General features: G+C 37.3%; 1 protein-coding gene across 2 annotated transcripts in view; it reads right to left on the bottom strand.

The window, feature by feature from the left end:
- ITGA1 (integrin subunit alpha 1) overlaps positions 1 to 14,914 on the bottom strand; it is a 161,545-nt gene that overhangs the window by 99,292 nt on the left and 47,339 nt on the right. Inside the window, exons 1-2 of one of the 2 annotated variants that reach the window (XM_036900386.2) lie at positions 13,340 to 13,670; positions 10,789 to 10,909 (exon numbers count right to left, since the gene is read on the bottom strand). In XM_036900386.2, the coding sequence (XP_036756281.2) occupies positions 10,789 to 10,909; positions 13,340 to 13,448 (230 nt within the window). In that variant the 5' untranslated portion in view covers positions 13,449 to 13,670. Of the gene's footprint in view, positions 1 to 10,788; positions 10,910 to 13,339; positions 13,671 to 14,914 lie in introns of those variants that run through there. The other variant, XM_036900387.2, reaches the window with a different exon arrangement.

Below are 14,914 nucleotides of genomic sequence, written 5' to 3' on the forward strand. Positions count from 1 at the left end.
ATGGAATGCATTTAGGAGACTATGACTCAGATGGTTAAGAGCCTGGTAATTTCTCAGACCAGAAACGCTTCAGGGAAAGTTGGGGATGTTTAACATGGAGAAAAAGTGTCTGAAGGAGCATTGAGAAGTTGTATAGAAATGCAGGTGGATTGGCCAGACATTTAAAAAATTTAAATATTTGAAAGTCCGTTGTATTGAAAAGAAATTGGATTTATCTTTATAAGCCCTTTGGGCAAAGCTAGTATTAATGGAAATAAGTTTTATAACAATTGCAAATATGGAATTGTTGAATAGACTTCCTAAAACTTAGTTATGATATAATGTCTTTGCAAAGCCACTTCTGACATACATAAATAACCATAAAAATATTCAAACCCTTTAATGCATAATTCTTACTTCTGGAAATCTATTCTTAAAAAATACCTAAATTAAGGGAATAAACTTAATGCACAAAGATAAGGCTCATAGTGTTATATATAATAATGAAAGATGAAAAGAAATGATCAACAGCAAGAACTAATTAACTGTTGCAGAGTCATTCTAAGGAATATTGCACTTAAAAAACAATAGGTGATAAGATTATGCGGTAGGATTAAAACTATTTATGAGATAATTTAATGTAAAAACCTACCGGATTTAGTGAAAACCTATGACTTAATTTAAAATAAAAGATACCAATTATATTCAAAATACTCATGATAACAACAATAATAGCTAGCATTTATTGAATTTATACCATCTGCCAGCCATTGTTTGAAGTGCTTCCCATGTACCAAGTAATTTAGTCCCTTCTGTAAGATATAGCATGAACTTTGGTGTCAGACTTCATGAGTTCAAATCATGGCTTTACCATTTACTTAGCTGTATGGTTTAGGACTAATCAATTAACCTCTGTGCCTTAGTTTCTTCATCTGCAAAATGGAAACAATAAGAGTAGCTACCTCACAGGATCATCAATGAAACTAAATGAGTTAATGTATATAAAGTGCTTAAAACAGTATTTGTCCTAGTATATGCTATGTGTTCTTTTTATGATTATTTTATCTTTTTTTTTCACATGACAGAACAACTGTATCTCTGTAAACCAGATTAAAAGGGAGTATGCCAAAAAACCAAATTATATTAAGGAAGTATGGTCAGTATTTTTTTCCCCAATATTTTCAAAGGTTTTCATAATGCAATTGATTTAGTTTTATAGTTAAAATAATTTAGAGAAAAGCATTGAGTCTACTGTTACGGCAAGTTTTTAAGTTGGAGCTAAATATAATGATTAATATTTATTAAGAATATTATACGTGCTCTGCATTAATACCAGACCCTGAGGAAATGAAATTGATAAAACACAGTTTTTTTTAGGTTGTTTAAAACTTAGGGGGGAAGCAAAACTATGCATGTGCTATTATAATACTGAATAGGTCTGTACTTGGTGCAACTTCAGCAAGTCTTAGAAGCCAGAAGGAGCACTGCTCCTTCGATAAGCAGCATAGTGTAGCTGGAGTAGAATTTGAACCTGAGAAGCTAAACAGGGTCCAGATCATAAATGTTCTTATAGTTCATTTTAATTATAATGTATGTAATTCACTTAACTATTATTTACATCAGTACATAATAATTGGACTTATTATATGGTGGAGAAAGTTGGGAAACTCTGAATCTTTTAAAGAGGGATATGACATGATCAACTCTGGTTTATAAAGCTTATTTGCTTGCAGTGTCCTGAATAAATTAGCAAGAGGGGCAAATGAGACTCAGAGAGTGAAGGTAAGTGATCCTAAAGTAGTCCAGATAAGAAAGGAGGACCTGAATTAAGGAAATGGAGAGGAAGGGGGAACCAAAACCAAGCCTTCAAGTATCTAGTATATAAGCTGCCTTATTTTGGGTTCCCCCCAAAGCAGAGCCAAGACAAGGACTTAGGTCCAGGTGGATTTGGGGAGGCAATTGTAAGCATGCTCAAATGTGGAGGTGGAAAAAGAGAAGGAAGGAAGAAAGGTCAGTAAAGGGTGCATTGATAATGGGTTACTTCTGTAGGCATCTGGGTTCAGTCCTGCTGGGGAACAGCTCAGAGGACACCTGGAACATATATGAGTAGGCTATGGGCATGGCTGACGCTCTGAGTACTACTACCGCCCCAAGAAAGTACAGAGTGAAAGGAGATGAAGGCTGACATTGAGGGGAGAGTAATCTTAAAATTTTAACAAGTGAAGGGAGGAAACTGGTAGGAGTGATCAGAGAGGGAGAGGGAGAATCAGGGAACAGTGGCGTCACAGAAGCCACAGAAGGAAAGAAGATGAAGAATGGGAGGCATGAGTGCAGAGCAGACTTCATTTGAGTAACTTGTCTAAAAAATGAGGGCAGTGGGGCATGTTAATAAATGTGGGTTTTTTTTTTTCAGGCAAACCATTAAGGGTTTGAGGTGAGTTTAAATTTATTATGGAGGATATGGTTAAATGATGTTGAGAAAGAAACAAGAAAGTAGTAAGAAAAAAGCTGATATCACTGGTGAGGGAGTGGAGTCCCTGAGCAGGTAGAAGGGGTGGATCCGGAAGGGCAAGTTTGTCTTAGAAACCAGGACAGGCTGCTGCCTTCCTCGTCAGGGACACTGATGGTCCAGGGTCCAGAGGTTTGTAAGTGTGGTGGGTGGGTGGCATCTTGTGCACCTTTGCCATGTGACTCAGTCCCTCACTGTCCTTTCTTGAGGCAGAATCTATTTTCCTTCTGTTGAAATTGGGATTTGCTGGATAAATAGAATGCAGCAGAAGTGACGCCATGATTTCTGCAACTAGGTCTTAGAAGGCGTTGCAGATTGGCTTTGTCGTTTTTTGGAAGTCTGAGAGCGCCATGCTGTGAAGAAGCCCAGTGTAGCCTAATGGAGGAGGAGAGGCCACATCGAGGAGAAGCTATGCTTGAACGGACATCATGAACTGCCAGACATGTGAGTGAAACCAGCTTGGACCCTCCAGGCCCAGCCGAGGCCCTGGATGACTGCAGCTGCATGAGCTCCCCGGGCAGTAGGGGAGCACCTACTCAATCCTCAGGATCTTGAGAAATAATAAATTGTTGTTTTAACCCACTAGTTTTGGGGGGATGTTTTATGCAGAAACAGATAACTGAAACAGAAAGGGAGGATCAAGTTTTGATCTAGTAGCTCCTTCCTTCCTTCCTCCCTCCCTCCCTCCCTCCTTCCCTCTCTCCCTCCTTTGGAGAATAGTAGCCACAGTCATCTAGTGAGGTTTATGGAGAGAGGAAGGAGGGTGGTGGGCTTGTGGGGAGTAATGAAGATTTAACCCAGCAGGCTTACACAAACCAGTCAGGCAGCCCCTCAGGCCAGGTGACATAGGTTACAGCTGGTCAGGGCATTTTGGAAGGCGTATCTACTGCAGCTGTGAGGTAGGCCTCTGAAGACCCTTCTTATTCTAAGATTCCATCATGTCAATAGAACAAATTATCAGTGCATAGAGCAGTACTGATTAGATGGAAGACATGTACCATTAATTAGGGAAAATCTAGGATAATCGATGAAAAGTGAGCCCTGAACATCATGTTAATAGTAAAGGTACTGTAAATTATAAGGCAGGAGGGAAGAGAGATCACAGAGAGCCCAGGCAACAGCGTGAAAAGAGGAGAGTAAGGACCGAAAACGGAAGGTGATGAGGAAGGGTGGGTGGTGGAACACAGCTTAAGGCTTCTGTGTGCATTGGAGCAGGGAGGTTGAGATGGGCAAGCAGGCAGCTTTGAAGGAAAAGTATGGAGTTTACATTTGATCTCTAGGAAAACAGAGATCCTCTAGGATATGGCAATCATTAGAAATAATCTGATACAGCAGCTGGAACCACGGTCTATTGTGCACTCTGGAAAAGCAGAGTGTGGTAGGACACGACCGAGACAGGGAGTTTGAGAGCTGGGACCGAAGACATCAAGCCTGCAGCTCTGGGAAGCACATGTATCTTGCCACTTAATCCTAAATAAGTCTCACTTTTCCCAAGTTGCCTACGAATAACATGATCATAGACGAGTATCCACATGGTGTTCATGGAATTTCAGCAATCTCCAACATTCTCAGTCCCCATGATCTTGTTCTGTTTTTTCTCACATCCTTAACCCATACTGACATATGATATAACATGTCTGTTTATTAAATGTATGTTTATTTTTGTTCTCCCCTTCCCCAGTAGAATATGAGCTCCACAATAGCAGGAATTTTCATCTATTTTGTCACTTATATATCCTTAGTGCCTATCACAGTTCCAGGTACAAAATATGCATTCAGTAAGTATTTGTTGAATGGATGAATTAATGACTGCATCAAATATCTGCATAAGGCAGACCTGGGAATTTTAGACTCATGCCCAGAGGTCCTGATTGTGAAATCTTTTTTTTCCATTTTAACGGCTGGCTATTTTGCTTAAGCAGAATACCATAGATGCCTTTGGGTGACACAAAGGGCATTTCTGTTGGTCCAGAGAAGAGAATCCTTGTTGTTAGAAGACAGAACTGCCTGAAAGTCAGAAAGCTAATGTTCCACATCCTGGTCCTGTCACATACTGGTTATATTAAACCTTTGGAAATTCATTCTCTGAGTCCCTGTATCCTGTCTGGAAATGAGGATTGTAACAATGATATCCGCCAAGATCCACAGGGTCAGTGTGAAGACCCAAGACACATTGTTCCACGAAATATGGATGCTGATATTTAAAATTTTTAATGCAAGTTTGCTTTAACTCATTTACATTTTATTTCTATTAGGTTTTTGCTTTTTATATAGCATTATTACAATGATTTGTCTGCATATTAAGAGGATTAAAGGATGTTACAGATCTCATCGCTCATCTCTAGAGAAACACCTGATGAACTAAAAAAAATCACCCAAATGAGAGAAACATCTCTTCTTCATGAAAAAGCTCCAATTTTAATAAAATTCAATAAATGGAGAAATGTTTTCTAATCATAATAGTCATTCTTGTCATTATCATTATTATTTTTATTTGAAGAGTAGCTAGTCTGTGACTTCTTTGTTCTGTATTCATTTTTTTTTTTCCTCTGTAAAAAATAGTTTCTGGAGATTGTTCTCACATATTTGCATAATCTCATGGACACTCTCTTCACCTAACTCTTTCTTGATTTCCCAGCCAAAGCCACTATCAGAGTGCCACATAGCCCCACCAGACATTTTTTTTTAATAAAAAGAGTAAGTGTTTGGTCATCTTAGAGAGTGAAGTTATACAGTGGCCCCAGTAGCAGCCGTGCTTTTGGCCATGAGAGGCAGAGGGGTGGAAATGAGGTGAGCCAAGAAAATGACAAGTTTGGCAAAGAAGAAATTTCAACTTCAAAAGATATTCTAAACAATGTAAAATAAATATTACATTAAAACTGTAAAAGATAATTTGATAGAACCTTTGAAAAGCATTTTTACCCCCAAGGTTGAATAGGCCTTATTTAAAACACCCATACATTAGGAAACAGGGTATCAATCACGGGAGCCCACTAGTACAGCTTACCTGGTAGAAAGCAGGGTCCTCTAGGGAAAGGGCATGAAGCCAACATATTTTGCTATCTATAGCTTGGGCTGAGGATTGGCTAGGAGGCTAACTGCATCATGAAAATCTACTTTGAGAAGACAGGCCCACTGAAGTCACTGACGCCCGCAAGAAGGGCTGTGGGAGCAGCACTGAAAAGGGTGGGCACGCATGCTGAAAGGAAGGAAGCTGAGGAACCATGGACAGTGGGAAGCCCCATACCAGCATCTTGTATTTCCCCATTTGGCTGAGACCTTGCTGTACAGTGATTACCACTAAATCTGGAAGGCTTGTGCAGTGCTGAGAACATTTAAGTTTCTTCTCTTCAAAGAATAATTATTAAACTAATTGTGCTTGTGGATTTTTCTGAACCACATTGCAATTACTTGGATCCTCCAGCTGAGGCTGACCATAATGAACCACGGCTGATCTTAAGCAGAGGTATCCTGTGTTCTGCTACTGAGAAAACTTGTGGTTTCTGAGTCAAAGATGTAAAGTAAATTATACTTCACAGTAAACTTCTGAAAGGTAAAGGGGGCATGAGGCTGTCTCTTCTGTTAACTTTTAATTCTTTCCAGAGAATTAAAGTAATGCTTTTCAAATACACAGAACTTGCAGTGGATCAACAAGTACTTCCTCTTTAGGCATTCTTCAGCCAAGATGTATTATGGGTCAGGATGATTTTTTTTAAATCTGGGATTGATGAGCTTCCAAAGTATGAGCAGTAAATATGATTTACAAAGGTGCCCATCTCTTTAAAAATTAAATAACAGAAATCTGTGTTTGCCCAAATATGTCAATTATTTCATATTCCATTTCTTAAAGTAAGACTGCATCCTATCTGATATTATAAACACTTACACAGTGTCCAAACATGTTTCTAAAATTTATTTTGCAATACCAGTGTCTGGATCTCTTTAGAACAATGTGCTGCTACCACACCATCCTTAAAATTCTGGACGCTTAGATTTTTTTCTACTTTGCTTGCTTTTAAATTCAGTTGGCCAAATTGTTTTTGTTGCCCTGATTTTTCATACCTTTTCCATAAAGTCATTGCAAATATGGAATGTCAAAATGGAATTACATTATCTGACATCCATATACATTCAAATGCTTCAAATGCTCACAAACTCTCACATGCATATTAGTATGTAAAGTCTGGAACCTCACAGTAAAGTTATTATCAACATTTACTTTTTAATGTAGTTCTAACAAAGAAAAAAGTACTAGACTGGGAGCAGAGAGACTTGAGTTTCATTTTCAGCTCTGGCTCTAAGAAGTTACATTTCCCTAGGGAAGTCACTTAAAACAACAACCCACTTTCTTGAAGTACGAATGACATACAAAAAGCTGTGCATATTTAATGCATACAACTTAGTGAGTTTGGAGGTAAGTACCCACCTGTAAAACCATCACCACAACCTATGCTGTACATATCTACCACTTCCAAAAGTTTCTCCTTGCTCTTTAGTTATTATTATCATTGTTATTATTATTAATTTTGTTATAAGAACACTTAACATAAGCTCTACCTTATGAGCAAATTTTGTATGCACACAACACAGTATTGTTACTATAGGCACTATGCTGTACAGTGAATCTCTAGAATTTATTCATTTTGTACATCTGAGACTTTGTACACTTTAACTAATAACTTCCTTATTTTCCTCTCCTCCTAGGAACCACCATTCTATGCTCTGCTTACATTTGTTTGAATATTCTAGATTCCTCATGTAAGTGGGATCATGTAGTATTTGTCCTGTGTTTGGCTTATCTCACTTAGCAAAATGTCCTCCAGGTTCATCATGTTGTCTCAAATGGCAAGATTTCCTTCTTTTTAAAGGCTGAGTAATATTCTATTGTGTGTATCTGACATTTTTTTTTTAAATCTATTCTTCTGTCATTGGGCATTTAACAAACCTTGGCTAATGTGAATAATGCTGTGATGAACATGGAAGTGCAGATGACCTCTTTAAAATCCAGATTTCAATTCCTTTGGATACCTACCCAGAAGGGGGAGGCTGGATCAACTCATAGTTCTATTTTTAATTTTTGAGAAATCTGTACACTATTTTCCACAGTGGCTGCCCTGATTTGCATTCCCACCAAGAGTGTACAAATGTTTCCTTTTCTTTGCATCCTTGCCAAGACATGTTATTTTTTGTTTTGTTTTTTTGGTAATAGTCCTAAGAGAGTCATTCATAACTTTTTTTTTTTAATGTGTCTGTTCTTTCATCAGTGACAACAGGGAGTTAAACTACAGTGAGTTTATTGAGTTCATATTATGTTTAAGGCCTGTGCGAGACACTGGGCAATGTGCATGCTTGCAAGGGCAGGTACCTAAACCGGTCCTTGCTCTCTAAACAATAGCCCTAATGTATTAACTTTTCCCTCTTATCTGTATTCCTTGTTGAGGTTTTCAACTGCTTAGACATTACTCAAGCTGTTTAAAACCATACCATCAACTTCCTGATAAAACTGATTTTCCTTTCCTGTATAATTGTCTCTGAGTAACAACCCATTTCCCAATGGTCCCATGTAGAAAATTAGAAATATGTTTGACTCCTCCTACACCTTCATTTACTATTTTCAAGTGTTCACCAAATCTTACTGATTCATTTAAATTTATCTTGGATACACTTTTCTTTCATTCTAGTTCCCTGCTATAAACTAGCCTCAAGACTCATCCCTGAAGCACCAGATTAACGATTTTACTTGCGTATACATTTCCTAGTTCTAGGCACTCCTTTCTCCAATCTAATCTGTATCTAATTTCCTAAACTAAGTTTCATAAAATGACCTACAATGAATCTCAATGCCCTCTACTTAGGTCTAAGCTCTCTTATCCAGCTTTTAAAGTCTGCCATTATCTTCCCCTTTCTCCAAACCCAAGGTCAGACCTGTTTGCTCACTAAAGTGCTCCAAGTCTTTGCCTTCTCAGTTTGGAGTGTCATTTCTTCTTCATTTATTAAAAGACTCAGCTCTAGAATCAAGAACTACTTCCCCTTTTTTGAGCTACCATTGATTTATAGTCTATATTATACTGATTAGCACTATCCTTTACTTGTAATTATTTCGAATGTATCCTCTACTGATTATAAGCTTTTATATTTATCTTATACTCTCACTCTCCACCAACATTTAAGGTTAAGCTTATGTCTCCCATAGAATTTAGCATAATGCCAGGGATGTATTACAAGATAAATACTCTTGCTTGATTGGTCCATATTTATACTCTAGTTGAAATAAAAACCAACCAACAAACATTTGTACAGAGACAACTAGGCTACATTTCATGGGTGAAGCAAGATATATAAGGCTTGGTCTGTAACGTAAAAAAGGTTAACATTTTATTGTTAACATTATTACCTCACACACACATATAGAATTCTGAATGCTCTGCCTAAAATTCAATTCAGAAGAGACTCATTCCAACAGACCATTCATTATCAACATCTTTTCTTCAACCTTCTATTTCCTATCCCTCTGTGCACTCTTGTTTCTTTCCAAATGTTGGCCTGGATATCTTTCTTTGGTCATCTACACATTGACCTTCTTCAAAGATGGTGGCTTTGGGAAGGACAGTCATCATGACACCAAAGCCCCACTCAGGCCTGATTTCTCAGTTTCCCATTTTTTTGCCTCTGGTGCCTTGCAAAAAGGGATTGGTGAATTTAGATTAAGGTAATCTCACAATAGTATGGACTCATAAAAAGGGACAGAAAGACACTGAGGAGATCAAATGGGTGCACTAAGGTTCTTGAGAGGAAATATGAGTCCCTTCTTACTCTATGGAGATTTGTTCAGATATCTGTGGACTTCTGACATCAGACTGCTCTAAAATCAGGGAGACAGGACTGGATGGGAGAGGAAGCTTACAGGTTTTCCTCATAGCAGAAAATAAAAACCAGACTTTCATAAAACATGTTAATATCTATCTTTTAAAAAGTTCATTTTAAGTAGGTCATTTAAGACTTTAAGGCTTGCTATTATGATTCTCTTTAAAATTTATGTGACTATTAGTGAAAATTAACTATTTAAATGTATTTTATGGAAAAGTTAAGATTTTTAAGAAAAATACATACTGAATTTCAGTTTATTATAGTGAATGCACAAAGACAAATGGTCTACTCACCATTTTTCTCCCAGAGATAAAGTTCCCTGAATTGCAGGCATAATGCCTGAAAGAACAAAATTGGTGCATAGGGGAATTTAACCTTAAGTGTTGGTGGGGAGTGAAAGTATAAGATAGAAGGACAGAGAGTATAAAAAATCATACTCTAATACTAGATTTCTCATATGAGATATTTGTGAGGAGAGCAGAAGAGTGGAGCACATTCCAGTTTATGCCTAGGATGTAACATTTGTACTTAGAAAGTGTGATAACGTAAGTATTTATTCTTGATAGTTTTTAGGAGATTACTATCAACTTCACTAAGTCTAAAAGATAAAGTGAAACATAAAAAGGCCAGGCCTTTCCACTTGTGAAATATGGTGGAGTGATAGGTCACTTTATCACTCTATCTCTATTCCTAATAGAGATAAATCTCTTCTTGTTTGTTATTTTAGCTACTTGAAAAATTGGCTTGCTTAGATTAAGTTATTAAACCAAAGCAGAGTTTAACCCCTGTTCCTTTTTTTCTACAAAGCCCAAATTTTAAAAAAAGATTCCTGTTGAAAATTATGCTAAATATAAAGCAAAGGAGCCTTAACATTTATTTTGTGCAATTTTCAACAAGATAAATATGCTTTTAAAATCACACTTAAAGTGAACTAAACCATTATTAAAGGATTTAAAATTGTATAAAAGAAATTTGATAAGGCCCATTATAACTGGTGGACCAAACTTGGTAGGTCAGTAAAGCACCAAAAATATAAGCCTAATATTGTCTTATGGAAATGATATTAACCCTTACAAGACAGCATCTCATCTGTCTCCCATTCCCTTCTGTTCAATTTCAGCTACTGTAAAATGAGAACAATTAAAGTCCTTTTGCCGGAATAACATACATACAGAACAATGACTATTTTGGGTAAGGACTTCCCTTGAGGTCAACCTAAACTTCAACAGAAATCACTAACCACTTCCTTTAGTATTGCCAAAGAATTTTTCTTTATTTTTTCAGTTTCCATTACCAAATGATCATACTGCATTTTCTACCAAAATGATTCATGCTGTTAAAGTCTCAGTCATAAAACTAAATGTAGCTGAGTAATGTTTTCCATTACCTTGTAAAAAACTAAACAACGACAACAGCAAAGCCCACTGGCTTACCATTTTCCTTCTTCATTTTCATACTGTTGAACAGTATATCCAAACATGTCCTCCACTGGGCCTCTGAAAGTCATTGAATTTTTCACATCAACATTGAATGATACGCAGAAACCTAGAAAAACTTTAAGAGGGAAAACAAAGTCCTGTCACACAGAGTTATGGAATTATGGGAAGCACCAATGAATAAGCTGTGTTCTTATTTAAAAAGGCAATGATGCTCAGAGAATGAGCACTATAAGAATGTTCTATAATATTAATTAGATTACTGATTAAAAATCAACATAATGACTTTATAGAATATAAATACTAATATTCAAACAGAATCCCGTACTAATTCAGTATCTGTACCATTCCTGAAGCTTGAGATTTCAGAATGCGTGGGAAAGAGCTGGCAGAAACTCATGCTCATATCTTCCTAATGTAGTTGCAGATAGTTTTCCGGTAGTGAGTACTACAGCAGACTGTGGTTGCTAATGTAAACAGCTTCATTGCCATGTTTTAGCTATAGAGGATGCTAGTATCATCATTTATAGCTTCGGGAGAGGAAGCTTTCTCCTTGCTGCTTCCAAAATGAAGGTAGTCTCCATCCAGAGATGGCTTCCTAAGCAGGCCTGAGATTTGCCCTGCTTCCCTCTCTGAATCAAGTGCTGGGCGGAAGCTTCTACTAAGAGACTAAAGTCTTCTAATAGTGTTGTTGGTGATGATAACCTCACAGGTTGCTGTCGAGATTAAATCAGATAATATATATCTAAAGAGTTCATTCAATGTCTGGCACATACTAGATATTCAATAAGGGTAATTCTTTTTCAGTTTTCTTGTAGTTTAGGAAATGGAAACTCTTTATAAGTGAGACTCTTTTCTAAAAGCGTTCTGGATGGTGCCAAATTCTCTCAAAGGATGGTGCTAAATTCCATGTTTGGTACTGGTTTTTAAAGCATACTGTGATGTTCCAAAGTATTCCATTTCTAGATGTAACGAATTCTTTCTGAAGATTACTTCTCAATAAAATCACAGAGCAACAAGATACAGAGGTGACTTAATTTACTCTTCTTTGTTAAAACCATAACATAGTTACACATATCCTAAAAAAATCTTTCCTTACTCATTGTAAACTCTCCCATGAATACAGTCTAAATCCAGACTGCAATTCATTATAATTTTTCTATTTTGTAATTCATAATCTTCAAATTTTATTAACAACAGTAAGTGCTTCTTTTTGCTCAGGATTGTACATAACTTAGAGAAAAATTTGTTTTGTTAAAAAGAGGCTTATGTATATCTTTTTAAGAAAAAAAATATACCTATTTATAAAATTTTCCATTATCTCCCCATCTGGAAATAATCTTTTAACTACTAAACCTTCCCCTTTTATTTAAAAAAAATTTCTTATAGAAATAACTATTAAATACTATCTACATTGTAGTTATCTGTGTGAGACTTTTCCCATTTTATTTGAAAACTCTTAAAAACAGTGACTCTCTTTCTCATCTTTCTTATCCCTTCTCAAAATCTAGCACAGCTCCTCATACACAGATCAGCTATAACGTATTTGTAGAATGAAAGTTAACATGTTGAAGGAGGAAGTGTGACAGCTGCAGTCAGAGGTGAACCGGCAACTGTTTCATCTTAGCTAAGGAAGACTTTAAGGAGATGGAAATGTTCAAGTTAAATTTTTAAGAGGAGGGAGAGATGCAACTTGGCAGAAAAGAGAGAAATGTGTCCCAAGGATTTGGGAGGGTGTCTGCAAGTAATAAGACAGAGAATGGGACCAATATAGTTGCAAGGTCATGTACAGAGATTTTGTCTGGCTGGCGTAGATGCAGAAAAAGAAAGGATGGGTAGCACAGGTCCATTTATGTAGGTTTCCTGTTCATTCTCTAAAAGTGATGGAGAACAGCTGGTTACCAACTTCTGCATAATAGTCTTTCATATATTTGAAGACAGTTTTAAACACTGTTCACTATCTATTCCAAACTAAATAGTACATGCTCCTATCCTTTTTATTTTTTGGACACTTTCAACAGATTATTTTTGATATGTGAGATACACAAAATAGTACCTTTACAGCAATTTCTCAACTTTGGTGCTATTGACATTTGAAGAACAGGAGATTCTTTGTTATGAGGCGCTGTCCTGTGAACCGCAGGGAGTTTAACATCATTGCTGGCCCCCATGAAATGATGCCAGTAGCACCACTAAGATAAAAAATGTCTCCAGACACTGCCAAATTCCCTGGGGACTAAAATCACCTGAGTTGAAACCCACAGTCCTGTAGATAAGGACTGGAACACGACCACAAACGTTGTTAAAGAAGATGACTGAAAACCAACTGTGGCCTGAAGATCAGCAGCATCTGATCACCTGGGAGTCAATAAGGGATCTAGAGTCTCAGGCCACACCCAGATTTCCTGAACCAGTTTCTATGCACTTACAAGATTTCCCAGGAGGTCCAAACCTGTTAAGGTTTGAGAGACATATGTTGGTGATATGGCACTGCTCTTTCATAATGTGTGCGCAGGTAATATAATTTACCCAAATTAAGAGTACTCACCATTCCTTAGACAAAAAACCAAGGGGTTTTCTTTCATCAGGGTCAATTTCACCCCTCCTGAAGACTTTTTCAGCACTTCGTCATTAGTATACGCACTCCCAAAGGCCATTCATGGTGCCCCTCAACAGAAGACCACCAGTTTTGGGTTCCTTTGTGGCCCTGTTTATCCTACATGTCGTGTGGAATGTCCGGGAGTGTGTGCTGCACTTTTTGTCATTTCCTGTCCTCAGATTCCACAGGCAATTTGCCCAAAGTGATTGTAAATCAGCCTCTTTCATGTTTGCTAAGGCACCACGGAGCCTGAAGCACAGCAGATGACATAAAAAAATAGTTTACATCTCGTTCTTTTGATTTTAAGGGGCATATAAACAGTAAAAGCAGCTTCTCATAGCTTTTAGTTCAATGTTCATTTTGTTATAGTAAGTGGTCTGGGAACTTTATGTACTAGAAGTAAAGTGAAATCATATTTATTTTCAATCAAAGAATAAAGAAAGACTGAGGTGGTTTAAGGGACCATATAGGGTGAAAATGATAGGAAATAAAACACAGAAAACAGTCAGATGTAAAAAGTAATTTCTGATTGCACATGTACCAGCAAAAGAGAGATTTTTTCCCCTTAATAAAAACAATATTGTGTGTCTACTCTGTTACCCCACCATCACCATTCTCCTTCCTCATATACTTTACCAACAATCCTACAATTAAATACCACTATTGTCCCCACTATGCTGAGGAGGAGGAGGCTCAGGATGGCAGAGAAATCTGCCCACATTTCCCAAGATTCCCAAACCATTCAGATTGACTCAGTCCTTATATCTTAGCTCTAACATGGGGAAGAGCTAGTTGAAGGGCTAGTGACAGGCAGATGGGTTGAGAAGCTACAATTAATCCATCTAATTCCATCTCCTGAGAAGCAAATTTCAGGAGCTGGCTGTTCTACAGTGGCTGGGAGGATGCTGAGATGTGGGGTAAGTTTGGAGCAAGGAGAGAAGTCATGGCTACAGAGCCTTAGACAAAGCATCGTGAGGGACTATGGTTAAAACATGTGTAGGTAGAAAAGAAATAGAAAGGCTTCCTTCCCTCCTAATATGGTCTTATGTGTTATATATGCAAGAACTAAAAATGGAAGAGGAAGATGAGATTACTGGTATGAAGGGTATCTTTTGTAAAAGAGACCATTTTGTGCAATTTCTTTATCCTGGGTGGAAGTTGATGTATAAGACAACTAAATGAGAGAGAGAGAAAGAGAAGGAGAAATAACCTACAGTTTTGCAGGGGTTTTTTTCTGCTTATAAACATTTTGCTGCTCACAAACATTTTCATATAAATAATGACATTGAACTAGACAATAAACTGTGGGGGTTAGGCAGGACAGCATTCCTTACTCTGTCTTAGGAAACTAGAGCTCAGAGGGGTTAAGTGATTTGTCCAAGGTTAGGCTGTGTTAATTGCAAAGACAAGAATTTGATGATGGTCTTCTGAGGTTAAAGTATAGACATTCAGTGTCTACAGTGCTATTGAGTTGGTCAGATTAATAAAAATGAAAGTAATAACACAGGTCAACAGAACCCTCAA

This window comes from Manis pentadactyla, chromosome 2, assembly GCF_030020395.1.
Source record: "Manis pentadactyla isolate mManPen7 chromosome 2, mManPen7.hap1, whole genome shotgun sequence".
In the NCBI taxonomy this organism is placed as follows: domain Eukaryota; kingdom Metazoa; phylum Chordata; class Mammalia; order Pholidota; family Manidae; genus Manis; species Manis pentadactyla.